Source organism: Mixophyes fleayi, chromosome 7 (genome assembly GCF_038048845.1).
Source record: "Mixophyes fleayi isolate aMixFle1 chromosome 7, aMixFle1.hap1, whole genome shotgun sequence".
Taxonomy (NCBI): domain Eukaryota; kingdom Metazoa; phylum Chordata; class Amphibia; order Anura; family Limnodynastidae; genus Mixophyes; species Mixophyes fleayi.
Window position 1 is genome coordinate 16942093 of NC_134408.1, and position 22634 is coordinate 16964726.

Sequence of the window (22634 nt, forward strand, 5' to 3'; positions counted from 1 at the left end):
CATTCCTTACCTAGCGTACATTTGGCACCTACACAAGACGGGTGCAGTTTAGGGTTGATTATGATGAAGCGCATTTGCACCGGATACATCTATACGCTAAACTTAAGATGCATATATCTTCAGATGGGTGTACATACAGAACTGGAACCATAAGTGTGCACAGGCAAATTTGCACAGAGACCAACTGGCAACTTTACCTCACACCGGTAGTGAACTTAAAACAGACTCTGAGGCAATAAGGAGAACTGGAGTCAATAGTTATAACATTGTGTCAGATAATGCACTAATATACTATTTCAAATTAAATAACATACTGTACAAAATGCACGTCTCACTACACACTATAATATTTTGCACCCAGAGGTAGGCTGCTGCTTAGTTGGTTACACCTTGATAAGGTAAGCAGACTTGCCATTACTTGCTGTATGTTTACCTTATATCTTCACTTAACTCTCCATTTTTTTATTTTTTTTTAAATTCTATTCCACAAATGGGTAATTTTTGTAGTAATCATATAATCTGCTATAAGTCTCTAAACATGGTAGTATGGCAGCAATTTAAAGGGCTTTGAAACACATGATGAATATACTGAATGGATATTATACCTTTCAAACAGTTGTCTTTCCGCAGCAGTAATATGTGGTATGGAAAGGTCATAACCCCTCATTTCATTTAAACTTTCGCAAGTGAAGTTTAGAGCTTTGAAGCAGTAGAGGGCCTCTTCATAGACTGGATCTATATACTCGCAAAGCTCCCTCCCCTGTTCCTTGTAAAGTTTAAAGCCACATTTACTAATGGCTTCTTTACCATGCTTTTCAAACTTCCCCTGAAAGCCAAGAACTCCTTCACTGGCATGTCTCGCTCTCCAGAGGGCCGCGACCCCTTCACTTGGGTGGAACAACAGAGTTGAGACTTTGGCTTTCCCTGCCCAATACAAAGGAAAGTGGACATGGTATGACCCATTCTTGAAGTCTTCTACTGTTCCAGACACAGAAGCTCCAAGGTCTGGAGAAAACAACCTTGGTCTAATGAAGTCTCCTCCGTAGGTTTTCCTCTTGTCTAAGTAATCGTACATATCCAGCTGTACCACAAAGTCTTCTCCAACACAATACTGTTTCCTGGGATTTACTATGAAAGCCTTACTGTTTCTCCCACTTGTGCTTCTATTAAAGTGAGTGAATTTAGCGTTGGGGATGAGCATCTGAATATCGTCAAATATTGCATCTATTTTAACTTGGAGCTCAGTTTTAGGTGGCGGTGTCGCTCCATTCATCCCTTCAGCTTGCTTTGGCCCACGGCAGTTTTTCAGCACTTGCAAAACATGAGCCTGTAATTTATAGTACATTAGTTACACAAAGGATTTCTACCAAACATAAATTGGTATTATATAGAAATAAAGGCCTTTTTCATTTTTGTTTAAAAAACCTTTAGCAGTGACTTTATTCTTGTGACAACCTTCTTATTAAGGAAGTCCTTTCCTCACGTTAATATTTTGGTTTGAACCTCCAGCAAATAAATTTTGTTAATCATCTTTAAATAACAACAGAGGAGGAGTGTGAGCGAGAGAACCAATCACAATCTACAATCTCAGCTTGTGATTGGCCTCCCATTCACACCACCACCACATCCTTTCAGTTTGTCTGAACAGAGCTGTAAGAGGAATGGAGACATTCCGGGATAAATGGCTGTACAGGAAGCCTCCGGGATTCCAGCTAAGGGGAGGGGAGAAGCCACTACATCACCACTTTTAACTAGGAGGTACCGCAGCTTCATTAAGAAGTTTTCAGTCCATTTTACATATATAGCTACAATGATTTCACAATAAATTACAATCAATGTTTGCTTGAAGTCAGATTATGACACATAAAATGTTGCTTGATTCAAGTCCAGATGTACAACCATTTGTGCAGCGCACCTTGCTTGATTTCATACGGCTCATGTCCAAAAACCAAACTTACTCATCTAAACGCAATTGCGTGTTATTCATATCCACCTGCATCTGATACTTACGACCCCTTCAGTCAGATCTGCATAATTAAAATTCTGAACTTATGGTAAGTACATACTTGCCAACATTGGAAAGATTGGCTCTGGGAGATCGGGGTGAGGTGGGCATGTGGGGTGCGGGGCTTGTCGAATCGCGTCAATCGGTCCCACCCCAGACATAACATGTTCTGTCCTATTACAGCAGGGGGCGGGTCCACGATGACACACAAATCGTTTCATAACCCCCCCCTCCCTGGCCGCTTAACTTATCAAATAACCAGGAACCTGGAGGGTGCTCTGGTCTCCTGGGAGTCCAGGAGGACTCCCAGAAATTTGGGAGTCTCCCGGACATTACGGGAGACTAGTCAATTATGGGTAAGTACGCTCGTGCGTATACTTCAGTTTGTTATGTGTGACTACTTACAGCAAGTACCGTTTACCGTATTTCCACACCTATTCAAATCATAACTTATCTTAAAAAATGCTTTGATTTGAATACAAGTTGAGCTACACAAAAGTTACATACTTGTCTTAAACCCATAAATTAATTTGTGTTCAAACTGGAATCAGGCCCTAACTTATAAGCGACAGCAGATGCCAGAAAGGGAGGCGATATCTAGAATAGAAACACACAGGTAGATCTCCCAGCACACCTCTGTCAATCAGTAGAAGAGCTGCCATTGTATTTGTACATAGAATGCAGAAATCTAAGTAACACACATTTGTAAGTGTATGATAAGCCTGTCGTTTCACAGGGCTCCTGATATTTGGTAGCCCTAACTCTAAACAATGAGAGTTCCTATATTGGTCAAATATTTATGTGCTTTTAAATTGAGTGAGCCAGCTCACCAGGAGGTACCCCCAAGCTGATCCTTGCAGTGCCATTTTGGAGGTTCTTGAGGTGGAAACTTTGCAGTTTGCATTTCAAGGCACAGTGGGGCTGAGTCATTAAAGAGAGTAAAGCAAAAAAAAGGAGTAACTTTGCATCTTGGCAAAACCATGTTGCATTGGAGGGGGGGGTTAAAGTAAAATGTGGGGACAGATTTATAGTTGGGGTAGGGCATGTCCTAGATCAACTTTACATTTCAGTGTAAAAATAAAGCTATCAAGTATGTGTGTGCTAGCTGACAAAACAGCCAGTATTTATTTTATGTGCAACATAATAAACTAATTTGCACCCCTAGCATTGTAACATGGTTTGTCCCGGTGAACATTTACTCCTTTTTTTGCCATACTCTCCTTAATGACTCAGGCCCTACGACTCTGTGTCTGCTATTATTCCATCTCTGTGTCAAAATGTCATAATTGTACAGCCGATACTCAGATTAAGCGAAGCTGAAACATTCACTTGTAACACTAATCCACAACTGTTCCTTTAAATCGATTTTACTTTAATTGGTTTTACTCCTAGTAAGGCAACAAGTTCTCAAGAGTTAAGTAAAATTAGTGTCTACCTTTACATGGAGAAATTGCATCCACAAATGTTACACGACTTGTCATTTCTCACCTGAAATAATCTTCGATGCCAAATTAAGCTTGTTAGGAATATGGCAATTACCACTATCATAAGCTGTAATGGTTTTACCAACGCCATGGGATCATGAACAGAGATTTGTCACCCTGGTGAAAAAAAAAAGAATCCATGTTAATATTAATTAATGTTTTCATTACTTATACTATTTTGGCATAATAGACAAGAGTTTTTGGCTACTTTGTATTTTTGGCGGGACCACCTTCTCATAAATCAGGCTGGGCTAACCTGTGGCACTCCAGGTGTTGTGAAACTACAAGTCCCAGCATACCCTTCCAGCAATAAGCGGCTATATATTGAGAAAGCATGCTGGGACTTGTAGTTTGTAGGATCTCTGGAGCCAATTATTCCCTCTATATTATTTATCTTCAATCGCAGAGTAGAAGAAAAGCAATGTGCATCAGCCTTCATTGTATACAGTATATATATATATATATATACCGGTATATATATATATATATATATATATGTATACTTGTCAACTCAAAAGTTGTGATCTCCGAACTTGGCTGTTCTGGGCGCCTGGCCACGCTAATTTCGCCATTAGGCCCCACACCTGGTATGCAATATCAATCAGCCTGTTATAGCAGAGGGCGGAGCCAGGGTGATGTGAATAGCCCCGCCCCCACCCACTTCACCAACGAAGCAGGTAAGATTCGGGAGGTTGCCCTGCTCTCCCGACAGAACTTCCAAAAATTCGGGAGTCTCCTGAACATTCCGGGAGAGAAGGCAACAATGATATAATTGATGCCCTTGCCTGTGGCGTGGAATTTCTCCTACCCAGAACAGTCGTTTGACAGTATTTGAAACATACTGTACCATATTTTTTTTCCCCCCCATTTTTTTCTGGTACAAAAGCTGGATATTACAAATTATTAGGTTGTACTGCGTTGGAGATGCTCTCGTCGGTGACGATTTATCTGTGCTTGCACATATACATCTAATATACATATAATTTGTATATCTCTCTGTTTCTTGGTTGAGCAGTTTGTGTTTTGGTGTAGGTGACACCTCAATATATCATCCAATTAGCGCTTGGAAGTTAGTACATTTGATCCAATTTTACATGACGCGCATAGAGATTGCGCATCAAGATCCTTAGAGCAGATCGAATACTAGGTCAGTTTGCCCGATGTAAAGGGACAAACAGTGAGGGGTCCTCCTAAAAAAAGCCACTATCAGCACTAGACTATGACAGGCTGTGCTGGTTAAGCAATATCAGGAAAACCCAAAGCATTTACCACTCTGTCAAAATGTCACTCAGCACCAACCTGTTCAGCACTGGGCTGAATTCTTTAGGGGAGTCGAGCACACAAAAAAAATATTGGCCCCCTTCCCTACAAGAAAACAGCCCCATGCTGAAGCAGACACGCTCTGTTTTGATTAGTCTGACAGACTTAGAGGTTTTTTTTTATTTGCCTTGCGACTTCTCTAAGAGCAAGGGGGATGGGGGTATCAGATTTTTGACAAATAGTGCAATAGGAAAAAATATTCTAATTTGCAACACAATTATACCCCTCACCCCCCGCAACAGGGGTGTGACAAGAGCCGTAGTGCTGGGCGACATTATAGCAGGGTGACCCCATCCTTGGAAAGGCACATTCACAGATAGGGAGGGGCAATGTGTATGATGAACTAACTGCACCATCGCACCCATGCCTACTTGGCTTTCACTAACGTGGGCATAGCTTGATGACGCACAATCACAGTTGGTCCTTGTCCACCTAGCGGGAGAATTGCCTGCTCTTTCAGGAGGTCTCCACCTAATTTGGGAGGATCCCCAATATTCTAGGTGAGTAGCCAGCTGTGATGTATACCAGTTTATTATTCACACTCTGTTGATACAGTTGTAGATATTGAAATAAACTGTGGAATTGGGTTAACCATTTATCTCTCAAATTGTTGCAACCGAAAGCAAGAGTTGAAAACCCCTAAAATTACTCTCTGCAAGCATCTCTACAGCACTGTGCAACTTCAAGCCAAGGACCCACCAAGGACTTGGTGAGTTGGAATTCATTTTGCAAAATACCAGCTCAAACACCATAGTTACATTGTAACTGGAGTGCAGTTGACCGCGGATTAAGCGCCAGTATCATAAAACTGTTACAGAAAAATAACCCACAACTTATGAAATTACTCAGATTAATAGCATCACGCTCTGCGTGGTTTTCCTTGCACTAGATTAATAATTGTTTCTCAGACTGTTTCTGATGTTACGACAAGTCCTATTCCAAATATTGGGAGTTATTCTCGTTGTTCCACTTCCTATCCAAATATTCATGAACATTTATAGTATTTTAAATTGCTAATAAAATGGCAATAACATTTCAACTAAATATCACTCAGGCCTATGACCAAAGCTGGCAACTTTTCAAATTTAGAGAGTTTGGACAAATAATGTCAGATACATCAATGTTTGTTAATCCTCCAGGTGGAGGTAATAAATGGAGGTAATAAATGATATAATATTTTACATCTGCTAACCCTATGGATGGATTCCAACAACAATTGACATTTTTGTTGGACGTTGCCCTATCTGAGTGGTGGTGTCTCAGTATGGATACGTTGACCAACAGACACGCATAGTCAGGGAAACTACTCTCGGTCTTCTGACGATGAGTCAAATAAAGATGACACACAAGTCGATTGTGTCCCTACTAGGTTATGTTATCATCATCATCATCATTTATTTATATAGCCCCACTAATTCTGTACCGCTGTACAGAGAACTCACTCACATCAGTCCCTGCCCCATTGGAGCTTACAGTCTAAATTCTCTAACACACACACAGACAGACAGACACACAGACTAGGGTCAAATTGTTAGCAGCCAATTAACGTACCAGTGTGCTTTTTGGAGTATGGGAGGAAACCAGAGCTCTCGGAGGAAACCCACGCAAACACCCGGAGAACATACAAACTCCTCACAGCTAAAGCCATGGTTGGGAATTGAACTCATGACCCCAGTGCTGTAAGGCAGAAGTGCTAACCACTGAGCCACCGTGCTGCCCACCAATATTATGACATTGGTGTTAAAGAGCACACAACTGGTGGTAGCTGCAATACCATAGCGTGTGTGGCTTCAGAATGACTTTAACGCTCTATATTAATATGATCATTACCAGAGTTTCATACCTTTTATTCATAGCTATCTCAATGCCATTGTGCAACTGCCAAGGGTCTAATTGTCAGGGACAGTTTTGGGTTTTTAAAAATCCGTCCCTGGAAATGTTCCTACTTTTCATCACAATAGAAAAAAAAATTGTATGTATATTTGATCCAATTCCTACAATCAATTGTTATCTTCTCTTCTTTATATGCTACTGCTTATTGAAATACTATTATATATTGACGTATTTACAGTACACAATAATCTGTTGCATTAAACATTACATGATGGAGATTGTAGTACTCCAAGGTCTGACGAATCTTGTATGTGAATACTTGGAAGCACGGGCTTGTCTGCAAAGTCTCCCAAGAAACTATGTTAAAGTGTCGGCAGCGATGTATTGTATACAATGTTATTCATAATACAACAATCTAAAATAATCATTCCATAAATAAAGAAGGTAAAATAGCTGCATGGATAATAAACCACAAACAAGAAAAATAGGTCATAAAAATGTTTCCTAGTCCCAGACTTCTCTATCACAGTGTGATCAGAAATGACAATACTTTCAAATCCTTTCACGAAACGTTGCTGCTGATTTAGGAGTCTCTAAACACAATGCACAATACTTTTTAGATGGACCCGCATGCAATACAATCCCTATTGCAACAAACTAAATACACAACTATAGTAAACATTATCTTATGAAACCCAGATATTAACAGAGAATGACTATAATTGCAGGGAAGGGGAATAGTTGTACAGTTGGTCAGTATTGAAAAATAAGGACATCACCAGCTACAAAAATTTCCATTGACAGCCCCTGGAAATTTGGGCTAAATGGTCACTATTCGGGATCCATATGCCAGGAACACATTTACCAAGCCCACCGGGTCACCATATGACCATATAGTAAATATCGTGCTCTGTTTGGTGGAAAAAGAAACATCTAGGGCTAGATTTACTAAGCTGCGGGTTTAATAAAAGTGGGGATGTTGCCTATAGCAACCAATCAGATTCTAGCTTTCATTTATTTAGTACCTTCTACAAAATGATAGCTAGAATCTGATTGGTTGCTATAGGCAACATCCCCACTTTTTCAAACCCGCAGCTCAGTAAATCTAGCCCCTAGTGTGATGCAATAGTTTGACAAGTGAGAAAGGGAAAAGTAAATATTTCACATGCACAATATGGCAAACAAATAGGTTATATACACAGCAAAAGAAACAGCTATATTTGTCAACTACAAATATATCAGCATGGTCACGCCAATTGGGGGGCCTGCATAGCACTTCTGAATCACTGTGCTTCCTTTCCCTTCTCCACGCTAACGTGACACATTTACCAACTGTCTTGGGGTTGGGACAAAAGCCCTAGTAGAGGGACAGGTGGACAGTCCCCTCAAATCGGGACTGTCCCAACTAAACCAGGACAGTTGGGAGGCATGGTCTTTCCTACCACGTACAGCTTCATACATTGGCGGATCCAGAGGGGGGGAGGGCGATCGGGGGTATTGCCCCATCCTAGCAGGGGCGGCCTACCTGCGGCCGCACGCTCTGCCCGTGTGCCTGTTGGCTGAGAGGCAGACAGAGAATCCTGCCAGGCCGCTCTAATCAGGGGGGGGGGGGGGCTGGCAGATTTTAGCCCAGGTGGCAAGACTCGACTCAGCCAAGGCCGGTGATAGGTGTCACGGTGCCCTAGGCAAAGTTTCAAACTAGCCCCTCCCCTGCCTAAACACACACCAAATGCCTACTCCCCAGACCCTCACAAACTTCATTTTTGTATAAAAAAAAAAGAAGATAAGCGTTACCTTCACCAGCGGTCCAGGTGCAGTGGTGTTTCATGCAGTCCAGACTCCACTGCTGCCCAGGATTTATAGAGGAGAGGTATACAGTCAATGACAGACAATTTTTTGTCACATCACAATGTGGCCCCCACAGCACCCCCCCCGGTTAACAATGTCCCCCCTTGCAGCACATTGCTCCCACCCTGCTAAAGAATGTCCACCTCTAAATGTCCGCCATGCTAAACAATGCCCCCCCCCTCGCAGCACACTGCCCCCACCCTGCACAACAATGTCCCCCCTGCACAACAATGTCCCCCCCTGCTATACAATGATCCCCCCATAGCACACCGCCCTCGCCTGCTTAACAATGTAGCCCACTATGGGACTAGCCTGGGGGTCAGATGCCCCCTTGCGCCCCCCTACCCGCTCTAATTGTGTTTTAAACACAGAGTGGCTGCTCAGCATCCTATTCCAGCGTGTCTCAAAGACGGTATCACCGCAATCTGACACCTCTGCAAAACATCCTGTAAGCTCAGTTTGTGCAAGTTTCAAATATAGTTTCATTTAGTACAAGATCTCAATCCTTTCATTTTCTGCACTTGTAGCTGTATACTATATGGTCACAGAACAATATGAACTAAAATAAACTAAAAAGAGTGTGATTATAGAGCATGTCTTACTTGTACCTGCACTGTCCGTAGTCTGTTCCTCTGTGTTAATCTCCCAGGTGTAGAGAGGAGGATGCGAGGGAGAGGGATATGTGGGAGGGTGGAGCAGGTCAGATAACACTGCAGCCACTACTCTCATCTGCAGCACCAACAACTAACATAAGAACATGAAAAGTAACAATAGAATGTTGGCAGCTACAGTATATAGAGCTGGGTACACACTACAGAATTTTCCACCAACTTTAATGCCGAGCGATTTTACATGCGATCGATGTTCCGATCGCTCGGTCCATGGACTGCATACACACCAGCCTTGTTTAGGACGATAAAGGGAAGAGCGGACGTCCCTTTAGCGACTTTTTACAGCCATGTTGTCGAGAGCAATGACTGTAATTTCCCATTCACCGTTGTGGATCGGTCGGAAGTTTATACACGCTACACAGCGGAAACGAGATTGGAACGAAAATATTAAACGGTACGACCAACCAAATGAGGCGACAATCGTCCTTTTGGGCAGACTTTCAACCATCGTGTCACTGCACACACTGACCCGACTTTTGAACGAGCGGTCGTATGTCGGCTGATTTAGCCGATTATTGGATGAAAACTGTGTAGTGTGTACCCAGCTTAAAGATATCCTTTTATTCATTCCACTATTACCAAGTATTTACTGTCTCTCTTTACTGTGCACCACACAAAACCTTTTGTTTTAAAAGCATCTGGCACTAGTTTTGATTTAACAATCACACTATGAAAAAGCAAAAGGTTGTCTGGAATGTAATCGGTAGATTTAAGCTCCACATCCACCTTATGTCCCACATTTGGTTGAGCTGCCTCTGGTCCCTGCTCTGACAATGCAGAGCTACATATACAAATATAGTGGCATTTATGAAAACTTGGTGCAAGGTGGCCATAATTAGCAAAACAGATAGGCCATTAATTTTTTTTCCGCTAGGATATCCCGGATGAGGGAACGTGGTGGGAGGGCGGGCCGATCGCTTAATTTTGGGTCTACCTGTCACGAGCCGCGGCGGTGCCCAGCCGCCGCGACCCTCTCACCTTCGTCCCGGCCGTCGCTATGGCGACAGGGGCGTCACTTCAGGGGGTTGTCCCGGCCGTTGCCTAGGCAACGGTTGGGACGCTGTTACTGTTAGCGCCGCGTCCCAGCATTAGCTCCAGCCGGGCGCGTGCGCAATATGGCCAGTTAGGGTTAATCAGCCACCTGTGAATATAGCGATACCTGCTCCTATTGGCTGGTACTGGTATTTAAGGCAGGGAGGGCTTAGCCTCCCTTCCGGTTATAGCTCAGTGCTCCTGTGCCTCAGTGGTGTATTGCCTTTGGAATTTTGACTACCCGTGTATGACCCCTTGCCTGTTTCCTGAATTTTGCCGTCTCGCCTGTGTCCCTGATCTTTCGGCCTGTACCCCGGATTCTGCTGACCTGCTCGTGAGCCCGACCCTTTGGCGTGTTTTTGACTATCCCTTTCTGCAAGTGACCCCTGACCTCGGCTCGTTCTCTGGAAACACGGTCTGCCATAACTCTCAATTCCTGGGTTCTCCGCAAGCCAGTACACATCTCACGACCCTCCGTTTGTCTGCAGCCAAGTCTGTCCCCACCACTAGGGGCAACAGTGAACACCAGACTTTCGGAGTAGACTCCAGTTTTGTGGTACTGGCTGCGCTGGGGTTCCTAACACTACCATTTCCCTAACACTCTCTTAAAAAAATCTGTTAAGCAGACGAAACGCGTCGAGATGCGCCCACATTATACAGGAGATCCGGAACGCACAGGATTGCTTTCTTTCTCTCACACTGTGCCACAACGCAGTGGCTTGTCTTCTCACTAGGGAGGGGATTTACTAAAGCTTCTAAAAAGGAGCAGTGGAGGTGTTACCCATAGCAACCAATCAGATTCTAGGTATCATTTCCTAGAATGTACAGGATAAATGAAAACTGGAATCTGATTGGTTGCTATGGGCAACACCTCCACTCTCCCTTTGTAGAAGCTTTAGTAAATCTACCACTAAGTACCCAGCTTAAGATCATAACAAGGAGAAACAGCAAGAATAATAATCTTATTGCTACCACTACAACAGCCTCAAAGGTCGAACACTGTACTAATTTGCATACTGGTTGGATATTGAGTCTGTCGATTCATAAGACTGATAATAGACTACAAACAGTGGCTATAGGTATTTTTCCTAGTTGGATTTGAACGGTTTATTGAATCTTCTCTTCAAGGAGAATAATGTTAGTAGTAGTTAACCATCAAAGACTGGCTGTGATAGTTGAAATTGTGGACAATACCGGGATTTTATGCAATTAAGTTTATGAACACATTTTAATCATCTGTAAATTTGCAATGAGTACCTATTTTATTTTTCAGTAGGACAACTGGTTTTAATTATTTATAATCTATTATTCAATTTTTTTATATTGATTGTCCTAATTCAGGGACCTGTGATTATAGACCTTTGATCAATGTATAGAAATAGATTAGGATTTGTGATGTTTGTGATAATTTGAGGATTTATATATAATTTTCCAAGACCGTGACAATTGTACAAACTGATTTATTCATCATCAGTAGATTAGGTAGCTTATTATTATCACGTGAAATCATATAGACTAATATTTCTAAATTGTCCTGGCAGCTCATTTGATATAACAAAATCAATGATTACATTAATTATTATGAGACGAGCCTAATCACTTTCTATGATTTTATATGTTCTAAATAATTTTCTATATTATCAATGTTTTACTAGTCATTTATAATTGTTTCATTCTTACAGAACGTTCATCAGAAGCATACTATATTTCTGTGTATGATACAATTTAGTTCTTTGGGGGGTATTCAATGAATGGAGATTTAGGGCTAGATTTACTAAGCTGCGGGTTTGAAAAAGTGGGGATGTTGCCTATAGCAGCCAATCAGATTCTAGCTTTCATTTATTTAGTACCTTCTACAAAATGATAGCTAGAATCTGATTGGTTGCTATAGGAAACATCCCCACTTTTTCAAACCCGCAGCTTAGTAAATCTAGCCCTTAGTGCTGTTTTAACACTATTTGTTTCGAAGCCCACCTCGGCGACAATCATTTTTAAAAGCTGCAACAGATAGGTCGCAATTCAAATTATTTAGTAGTTTCCGACCACTTCTTGCCTAAACCATGGACAAGGGTCCATGCGGTATGGGAGGTGAATTTTGGTTTTCCCGCCTATGCTATTTCCCACCTCCGGCTCTATAGAAGTTTCATCCACCCAATCTCAACTGCCGTTTGCTGAGAAATAGGGGCTTGTCTCCTGATTTCCACTGCGTCTCGCCTGGTCAGCGATGACGCGGTGACTATTGGCTTGCAGACATCTTTCTGACCTTTTTGCACCTTAGAACTCTTGAAAAAGACCTGACATAAGAGGTCAAAACGCGTTAGTTTGAAAGGACTGTATACTCTGGAACAGACTGTACCCCAAAGTCACCATCTGAAGGACCAGAAGAGTAAAGATTTGCCAGATATCCTGGGAACTTACAACAAAATGTTCATTCTTATCTCTATCTGGTAGGTATCCATTCAATAAATGTATGTTCCAGTTTTTTCTATTTTAATGTTTTTATAAATATCTGTATGCTTGATATGTAAGCCAGTATGTGCAATTAAGTTAGTTTTAGTTTTAAACGGTATAACGCTAGATCCGTTTTCTTCTTTTTCCATATTCATACTGAGGGATTATCCCAGATGGAAGACAAGATCAAAGACATTCTGATTCCATGCCCAGCGTCGGACTGGGCCGCCGGTGGACCGGGAAATCCACCGGTAGGCCCTGATGGCAGATAGCTCCGCCCTCCTCCGTGGTGGGGCGGGGCTAAAAAAATGATTCTTGTGTCGGTGGGGGCCGGGAGCCAGGTGCCGCGCGGCGGGGTCAGCGTGGCAGTGGGTGGCTGGCCCCTCCTCAGGGACCAGTCACTTTCGCTAAACAGGAAACAGGAAGTAGCGTGCGTTCCACCGTGGAACGCACGTTACTTCCTGTTTTGCTTTTGATCGCACAGCAAGCATGTGAGATGCAGCAATAAGGTAAGTGTGAATGAAAGATGGCCCTGCTATTTGTGTGAGAGACAGGGGAGGGGGGCCTGCTATACTGTGTGAGAGACAGGGGAGGGGGGCCTGCTATTTGTGTGAGAGACAGGGGAGGGGGGCCTGCTATACTGTGTGAGAGACAGGGGAGGGGGGCCTGCTATACTGTGTGAGAGACAGGGGAGGGGGGCCTGCTATACTGTGTGAGAGACAGGGGAGGGGGGCCTGCTATACTGTGTGAGAGACAGGGGAGGGGGGGCCTGCTATACTGTGTGAGAGACAGGGGAGGGGGGCCTGCTATACTGTGTGAGAGACAGGGGAGGGGGGCCCTGCTATACTGTGTGAGAGACAGGGGAGGGGGGCCCTGCTATACTGTGTGAGAGACAGGGGAGGGGGGGCCTGCTATACTGTGTGAGAGACAGGGGAGGGGGGCCTGCTATACTGTGTGAGAGACAGGGGAGGGGGGCCTGCTATACTGTGTGAGAGACAGGGGAGGGGGGCCCTGCTATTTGTGTGAGAGACAGGGGAGGGGGGCCCTGCTATTTGTGTGAGAGACAGGGGAGGGGGGCCTGCTATACTGTGTGAGAGACAGGGGAGGGGGGCCCTGCTATACTGTGTGAGAGACAGGGGAGGGGGGCCCTGCTATACTGTGTGAGAGACAGGGGAGGGGGGGCCTGCTATACTGTGTGAGAGACAGGGGAGGGGGGCCCTGCTATACTGTGTGAGAGACAGGGGAGGGGGGGCCTGCTATACTGTGTGAGAGACAGGGGAGGGGGGGCCTGCTATACTGTGTGAGAGACAGGGGAGGGGGGGCCTGCTATACTGTGTGAGAGACAGGGGAGGGGGGGCCTGCTATACTGTGTGAGAGACAGGGGAGGGGGGGCCTGCTATACTGTGTGAGAGACAGGGGAGGGGGGGCCTGCTATACTGTGTGAGAGACAGGGGAGGGGGGGCCTGCTATACTGTGTGAGAGACAGGGGAGGGGGGGCCTGCTATACTGTGTGGGAGACAGGGGAGGGGGGCCTGCTATACTGTGTGAGAGACAGGGGAGGGGGGGCCTGCTATACTGTGTGAGAGACAGGGGAGGGGGGCCCTGCTATTTGTGTGAGAGACAGGGGAGGGGGGCCTGCTATTTGTGTGGGAGACAGGGGAGGGGGGCCTGCTATACTGTGTGAGAGACAGGGGAGGGGGGCCCTGCTATACTGTGTGAGAGACAGGGGAGGGGGGCCCTGCTATACTGTGTGAGAGACAGGGGAGGGGGGCCCTGCTATACTGTGTGAGAGACAGGGGAGGGGGGGCCTGCTATACTGTGTGAGAGACAGGGGAGGGGGGGCCCTGCTATTTGTGTGAGAGACAGGGGAGGGGGGCCTGCTATTTGTGTGGGAGACAGGGGAGGGGGGCCTGCTATACTGTGTGAGAGACAGGGGAGGGGGGCCCTGCTATACTGTGTGAGAGACAGGGGAGGGGGGGCCTGCTATACTGTGTGAGAGACAGGGGACGGGGGTGCCCTGCTATTTGTGTGAGAGACAGGGGAGGGGGGCCCTGCTATACTGTGTGAGAGACAGGGGAGGGGGGGCCTGCTATTTGTGTGAGTGACAGGGGAGGGGGGGCCTGCTATACTGTGTGAATGAAATGGGAGGGGGGGGCCACAATATGGTGTGAATGAAAGGAGTGTGGGCTGCTATAATGAGGGAATGTTTTTTTTAATATAATGTGTGATATGAGGGAAAGGAGTGGGGTTGCCTTAATAGTACATGGGTAGGAGATAGGCTATTAATTTAATGGTGGAGTTTAGGTGGGGGCTAATTATTTAATGGGAGCTATTTTATTTGTGGGGTGATGGTGGGGCAATTTAATTTATTGGTGGGCTATTTAATTTAAGAGTGGGGCCTATTAAATTAAGATGGGGTGACAGACCTTTAATTTAATCCTGGGGTGGTTTAGGTGCTATTGATTGAATGTGGGGCTGAGTTTGAGGAGCACGAGGTCTATTTATTAAATGTGAATATGAATTATTTAATGGCAGTGCCTGTTGTGGGAAATAGGTATATGTATTATATGTAAATGATATTCATTTATTGCTGGGGCTGTTTGGAGGGAGGGAAATAGGTTTATTTATTAAGTGAGAATACTCTATCTCTAATGTTGGGGCTGGAGGAAGGCCTAAGTATTAATTGTGGGTGCTATAGATTTTACGCCGGGGCTGGTTGGAATTTTCTAAATGTACCCATTTTTTTTTCAAAATAGGGCACCCAACATTCCGGGATCCAGACAAGTCGCAACTTAAGAAACCAGCAGCCACAGGTGGTGACAAGAACAGGTAGGACAGTCTGTCAAATGTTCTGATTCTAGTGGGACAATCCAGATTTTTGGTGACTGTTCTACCCAATCTAAGGGGGAGGTCAAGACTGTGTACTCTTTATATACACACTGCATTCTTTATATACTACACTATGATGCTAGCTGTCCTTCATGGGCTGACCACTCCCCCCTCTAGTGTCAGGCCACGCCTCTATGATGCTGGCCACACCCCCTCTGGTGGGCCCCTAGCTTTGCAGTCCCCCGGTGGGCCCTTCATGCCCCAGTCCGACACTGTCCATGCCTGATTCAAATTTTCTTCCTGTAAGTGTTCTCACATAAGGATTTGGGTGGTGAAGGACCAGTCAATTTAACACACTACAACTATTTGAGCACTGAAGGCGATTATATATTTACTGTCTAGTAAGTAGAACCACATAGGAGAGTGAACGTGGTGGAACTAATCACATGGATTGATTTATATCAACCAATTGCTTCAAGAAATTCTAATCTTCTCTATTAATAACACTGTTTAAATGATGTTACACTATGTTGTATTTTTATTTATTTACATGCTTTATACCACTTCGGGTCCATAAGAAGGGAAGGATCACTATATTGTGACATATGGATATTCTCATCATTTGAATATAAGTATTCTTATTTTTATTTTGTCCACAATCTATTGTATAAGCATCATTTTTTTCACAATTTATTGCACAAGTATTGATTTATTGTCATTTGTTGTTGTCAGAGATACGCAATCACAGTCAGTGGTGCAGGATACTCTTAATTTCATACATAGATTTATCATTTTTAGGAACATTTGTGTGGTTCCCTTAAGAGGTAACAGCAGCAACTGAGAATAATGTGACCCTCCATCTTTTATACATATTTTTAGTATTGTTTGAGGATGATGTACTCACTGATGAGGGTGATTTTGTTTCCCTGACTTAATATCACTATGCACTGGAACACAGACTTTAGCAGATGAGGTAGAGGGATTAGTACCATCACGACTAAGACTGGAGAGGGACAAGAACAATGTCACTGAAGAATGGAGATTGACAAGGACACTGCCACCCCTCCTGTTTCTGTATGAGCTATGGCACAATAGAATGTCACTGGAGACTTTAATAACACTGACAGCCCTATTATTACAATTTCTGTTTCAGCACTGAACCCTGCCACCTCTCCTGTTTCTTGGTGAGCTATGGCACAGCACAATGTGACTGGAGACTTTTAATAACACTGCCAGCCCTATTATTTTAATTTCTGTTTCAGCACTAAACACTGCCACCTCTCCTATTTCTGGGTGAGCTATTGCACAGTACAATGTAACTGCAGATTTTGAAGAACACTGCCAACCCTATTATTTCTATTTCAGCTATGACAATGGAGCAATGGAGCTCTCCTCTAAGCCGGCTCGGCTCTGTACTCGGATCTGCTAAGATTGGGTGTGCTCGGTCCTCGGGGAACCGAGCCTGAGCATCTCTAGTTTTATATTATCTAATTCTAATACATTTTATTTTTCTTGTTACCATTTCACATCTCATACATTCTTCTAGAAAACTAAAGCTTGGGAGAATGTTCACCTTTCAGCAGGACAATGATCAAGAACAAAGCAAGGGCTGAACAACAAAAAGGTGACTGTTCTACAACGGCCAAGTCCAGATCCCAATCCATTTTGAGAATCTATGACACTATTTGAAAATTGCAGTCTGCAAAAGTCATCCAATCAACCTGACCGATCTGGAGCAAATCTGTAAGGAAGACTGTGCAAAATCACTCCTAAAAAGTGTGCAACTTACCCAAAAACTTACCCAAAGCTGTTGTTGCAGCAAAACGGTGGTTCTACCAAGTACTGGGCTTGACTAATCATGGAAACAATATTTTTCAGTTTGTAAAAAAAAATCTGCAGTCAAATAAAGATTTAGGCGTTTGAAAATTGACTTCAAGAGCCTACTGGTTTAAGTGCCACTTGTAACACAGACACACCTGTAGACTTTTTAGGGGATTAGATATTTTTGCAAGCCATATGAAGTAGAATTGGGTTGGTATACGGTGGAATGCCATAACTCCACTTCTAAACTTCCACCCCCAGCTCTATTATACATATATTATACAGCTGTCTGTGTCTGTCAGTGTCAGAACTGCTAATATATATATATATATATATATATATATATATATATATATATATATATATATGGGGTCTGATTACTTCATTATACCACCTGTGTGTGTGTGCGGGCTAGGGGGTTATATTTACTAAACTGAGGGTTTGAAAAAAGTGGAGATGTTGCCTATTGCAACCAATCAGATTCTAGCTGTCATTTTGTAGAATGTACTAAATAAATAACAGCTAGAATCTGATTGGTTGCTATAGGCAACATCTCCACTTTATTCAAACCTGCAGTTTAGTAAATATACCCCTAAGAGTTTGACCCTGTAAGGATTTAACCCTGTATGCAGCCTTCCCCTGCAGATTCCCTGGGACCTCAACTGTACCTATGCAGGAAAGGTGTAAAATAGACCTTTTGCCACAATATATAAAAGTAAACTTTATTATTTCTGAAGCAGCTCTTGATAAAGGGGTACCAAGAGCACCAAAATGCCTGTTAGGTATTTTATGACACTATCATGAGCTCTGTTCCATCACTACCAGCACAAGATGAGTCTATTTTGAAATAATTATGCTGCTGAATTGCCTGTATTTGACTTGCTATGGATGGTATAATGGAACATTTTCATTTTGGACTTTAAAAGCAATAATAAAGTTTATTTTTATACGGAGCGCTGGTTTCTAGTCTCGTTGGGACAGGAATTTATGTACAATTTATTGAACCTGACACCCACTATTAAGTTTTGGGAGGTGACATGCGGTTCTTATTGACATTATATATATATATTTTATAAACCAAAACATATATACATGTATACATAGAAAAGAGCAAGCAATGACATTTGTGGAAATCCTTTTTTTTTTTTCATTTACATTTGGAAAATACAGGTTAAAGGCTGAATAGTAGCAGAAACCTGTTGAAAGCAGTGTGTATAATATCATTATCTTTAAGCAGGAACAGCAACAGGATGTCGTCCTCTGGTGACGGCGATCAATACTGTCATTATGGATGGACGTAGTCATTTAATTACGTTCAGTACACACCTCAGACAAAAGGGATGGAAACTGTGCAACCATCCTTTTATCTAGTATGTAACACCTGGCAGACCCTTACGTCACCTATTAGACACACTCTCATACCACACTAAAGCATACAACCCATAGTTGTCTATTCTCCCAGAAGAGCAGGCAAACCTCCCGGTTCCTAGTTTAGTGGTGGGGGCGGGGCTTATGACGCGATCCGTGTGTCATCGTGGTCCCACCCCCTGTTGTAATTGGCTAAACCTGTGTGATGTCATTTAGGATGGCTGGGCCAATCACGCGATTCCCGGAGGCTCGTCCCCCACACGCCCACCTCCCAACCCGATCTCCCGGACACCAGCTTGTCCAAGTTGGCAAGCATGATACAACCAATCCGCTGTAACATAATAATGATTCATACCAGTGGCACACAGACACACCCTCACACAGTGGCAAGACATACACATTACAGCACCCTTGTGTGACACTAATTTTTTGCAGTGAATAAAGGCACAAAAGTCAGTCAGTTTCCGCAGAACGCAATGTAATAGTTAATTTTTATATTTAATAAATCATGTATATATTGATTGCATTCGCTAAAAAAAGTCTTTTCCAACAAGAGCCCATCTTCCATACGGCAAAGCCCGCTTCGACAAAAAGACGTTTAGAAAAAGCCTTGTCAATGTATTTTTTTTATTAAGACTTAAAATAAAAAATAACTATAACGAATGATATTTTTTTTTACTCATTTATATATATTGACTGATGTATGTTCTCGCCAACAATTTACATCTGTGAAGAGTTCCAGTAGATTTGCAGCTACATCGCAATATAATGTTAGAGGTATCAAAATTTGGATTATTAATATAGAAAAATGTTAAAGTTATTTAATAGGATATCAAAATGTGTTTGTTTTTTAAATACAGTAATCACAAGTACATGACTGTGGTACGAAAAACTAGTTCAAGAAACTATAGCGCCTGTTCGAGACGTAAGACAACCAGGTCTGGTAGCATCCTATGGTTAGTGATGATAATTTTGCTTTAACTGATTAGAAATAGGAAACTATGTTATATTATGGTTGTGGGTCATTAAACAATTTTTTTTCGATTAGACTCTGTCGAGTCTGTAGATGAGGTCTCACATCAGGACTCCTCGTATGTTCCTGGTCAAGAATGTAAGTTAAAATAGGGTAATGATACAATAAACCAATTTTTGAAGATGCTATGGGCTAGATTTACTAAATTGCGGGTTTGAAAAAGTGGAGATGTTGCCTATAGCAACCAATCAGATTCTAGCTATCATTTATTTAGTGCATTCTACAAAATGACAGCTAGAATCTGATTGATTGCCATAAGCAACATCTCCACTTTTTCAAACCCGCAGTTTAGTAAATATTCCCCTATATGTCTTTTTTGTTTATTTTAACAGATGATGCACGAGAGTTTGAATTGCTCGGGTATGTTCGGTTCTCGGGGAACTGAGCCTGAGCATCTCTAATTAAAATGCCTTTACTTATAACTGTATATCATATGTATTTGAAAGATAAGTTGGATTATTAACTTTTAATGGATGGACATGATGAGATAGGTAACTATATCAATAATGGTTATAATGTTTTTTTAATAGATTTGAAAAGAAAATGTGTACATGCTAGGTACGTGTTCTCAATATAATTCTTTTAAAATATTTGTATTGCTGGACTACTAACAGAAATACAGTATTATTGTTCTGCATCAGGAGACGATGGAAAACCTTCTTCAAATATACATATATGACACTTACAACACTGTAGGCATGAATAAATAATAGGCAATTTGCTAATAGTGTTTTTATTATGTATGTATTATATTATACATATAATATTTTAAATGGAATACACTGATACTCAAGTTTAAGGTGCTGGGGTGATTTTTCAAGCTTCAGAAAATTATGTTACATAATTACCATTAATTTTGATCTTATACTTAAAGCTTTTTTAAGGTCATGCCTTATAATTGTCTGGTTATGTTTGGATAACGCATGAATCTTCAGAAGATATCCAATTCAAGCTACAAACAAACATTGCGAAAACAAAGAAGGAAAAATGAAGATGATGGAATATTTACAAACTTCAAAAGGATGAGATGATCCATTATATTATAGTTATGGCTCTGGTCCTATTTTGCATCAGATCTGCAGTACCTCTGTGTGACCAGAGGTGCTGCTGTTATGAACTATGGACATTGTACTTCACCTGCAGGAGTCAATCTTCATCACCTGTTTGATCACCTGCTCTTGTCATACTGGCTATATATTCCTGCCCCTCACCTTGCCGGTCATTGATTGTATCCCAGCTTGCCTGCATCTAGTTCTCAGCAATCACCTGTGTCCACATATCCTCTGCTCTGTCTGTGTTTTGCTTCTCCTGCATTTAACCTGATCTTCAGTGAACATTCCAGAGACTGTTCATACATAGCCAACCACATTCAGATTCTGTTTTTGTTTATTATCTGATTTTCCCCAAGGGGTCAAATTTTAAAAATACCTCGCCAAAAGGACATTTGACAAATTTCACCAATACCGCATCAAAAGAGAAAATATCACCATAATTTGCCAATACCCGCCCAAAGGACAAAATATCACCAAAACCCCCTTTCCCGAATGCCCAGCCTGTCCCAGAAACAGCAGTCTGAACAGCTGGCCGAGACTGGCATAACCTTAGTCACTTAGCAATGAATACATCTTTTCTGCCACCACAAAGGATTTATTATGGTGTCCTTACGTTCACCAAAACCACTTATTAATGTTTCATACTTAAATCCCATACACATGTAGCATGAGCCTCCCTGGGTTTTGTAAATTCACAAAGAATCACGGAGAACACACTAGATTAAATTAATTTAATCTGAAAAATGTTTCCAAAGCTTAGTTACAAAAAAAGTTAATAATAATAAGGCATACAATAAGTTGCACAAATAAGTTTCAGAAAAAAAATAGTAAATAAAACCAGAGTCCCTACTTACTAGTTAAGACTTGGTGTGTGTGTGAGGGAACACAACTGAGAAACATGAGACATTTCAGTCTTGATAGACCCCCTCATGAAAATGCACAATGTGATGTCTAAAGCAGAAGATTTTAAACCTCTTTCCACATAGCTCTCACTCCCCACCTTTGGAGTTTATCTGTCAATAAGGACAGATTGATCTCCAGAATGTCACATGGCTATCGAAGTGAGTTAGGGATGTCCTGAGATCTGGAATGTTCACAGAGTCTAAGTTCTCACCTCTGCTGGTTCGGCTTGGCTGGTCAGGTCCACATCCTATGCAGACCAATAAAACTCCTCAGAGATGCTTATCTATCTCTTTCTGGCTAATTTTAAAAGATTATTGACACTTGCATTGTTCTTTAGGAAAGCCTTACTATGCCAGGGAAGCCAGTACCTTCTAGGATTTGTATAGTCATTCAGGCAAATACACCACTAGCTTATGGAGTTACAGTCACCTGGCTGTCCTGAGTTGCAGAATCCAAAGCCCATGGATCTCTTTCAGCTGCATATGTAGTCTCTGGTAGAGAACGACAACTCAACACCAGACCTTGTACCTTCCAGGAATCAAATCACAGAAGGAACATCACCTCCCCCTCTGGAGTGGCTGTTTATATCTAGGGTCAAATTTCCACAGTGTTTCCTCTCCCTGGGCAAACCCCTGGGTCTCTCCTTCTTAAACCTTGGTGAGTGCTGGACTAGGGGTTTGGAGGGGGAGTGGAGATGAGTTGTTGTTCCACAGTGGCTCTCCTGCGGTTTCCCAGGCAGAATGTCTCACGCAGTCCTGTGGAGGACAATGGGTATTAATTGCCCTTCCTCACCTCCAAGTATCAGATAACAGTTAACCCCTCCTGAAATTAATCCCTTACACTAATTTGTGATGTCACAGGTTCCCCAGCTGTTCCATACTTCCTGTAGAGAAAGGAGGGGTGAGAATGCAGCTCCAGACCCCTCATCTGTTTCCTGGACACCACCTGATCCTTACCCATAGCCCACCTGGCTTCACTTTAAGG

The 22634-nt window shown here is 42.6% G+C and overlaps 2 protein-coding genes across 4 annotated transcripts in view; both read right to left on the reverse strand.

Moving 5' to 3' along the window:
• Nucleotides 1–22634, reverse strand: part of LOC142097386 (NXPE family member 4-like) — a 175505-nt gene that overhangs the window by 113117 nt on the left and 39754 nt on the right. The window contains exon 1 of one of the 3 annotated variants that reach the window (XM_075179168.1): nt 9093–9155. The exons of 1 other annotated variant lie outside the window; for it this stretch is intronic. The gene's annotated coding sequence lies outside the window, so the exon portion shown is untranslated. Of the gene's footprint in view, nt 1–9092; nt 9156–22634 lie in introns of those variants that run through there. One more of the 3 variants, XM_075179171.1, reaches the window with a different exon arrangement.
• LOC142098470 (NXPE family member 4-like) overlaps nt 1–22634 on the reverse strand; it is a 38569-nt gene that overhangs the window by 9917 nt on the left and 6018 nt on the right. The window contains exon 4 of the mRNA XM_075181316.1: nt 606–1327. Within this exon, the coding sequence (XP_075037417.1) occupies nt 606–1327 (722 nt within the window). The remainder of the gene's footprint in view (nt 1–605; nt 1328–22634) is intronic.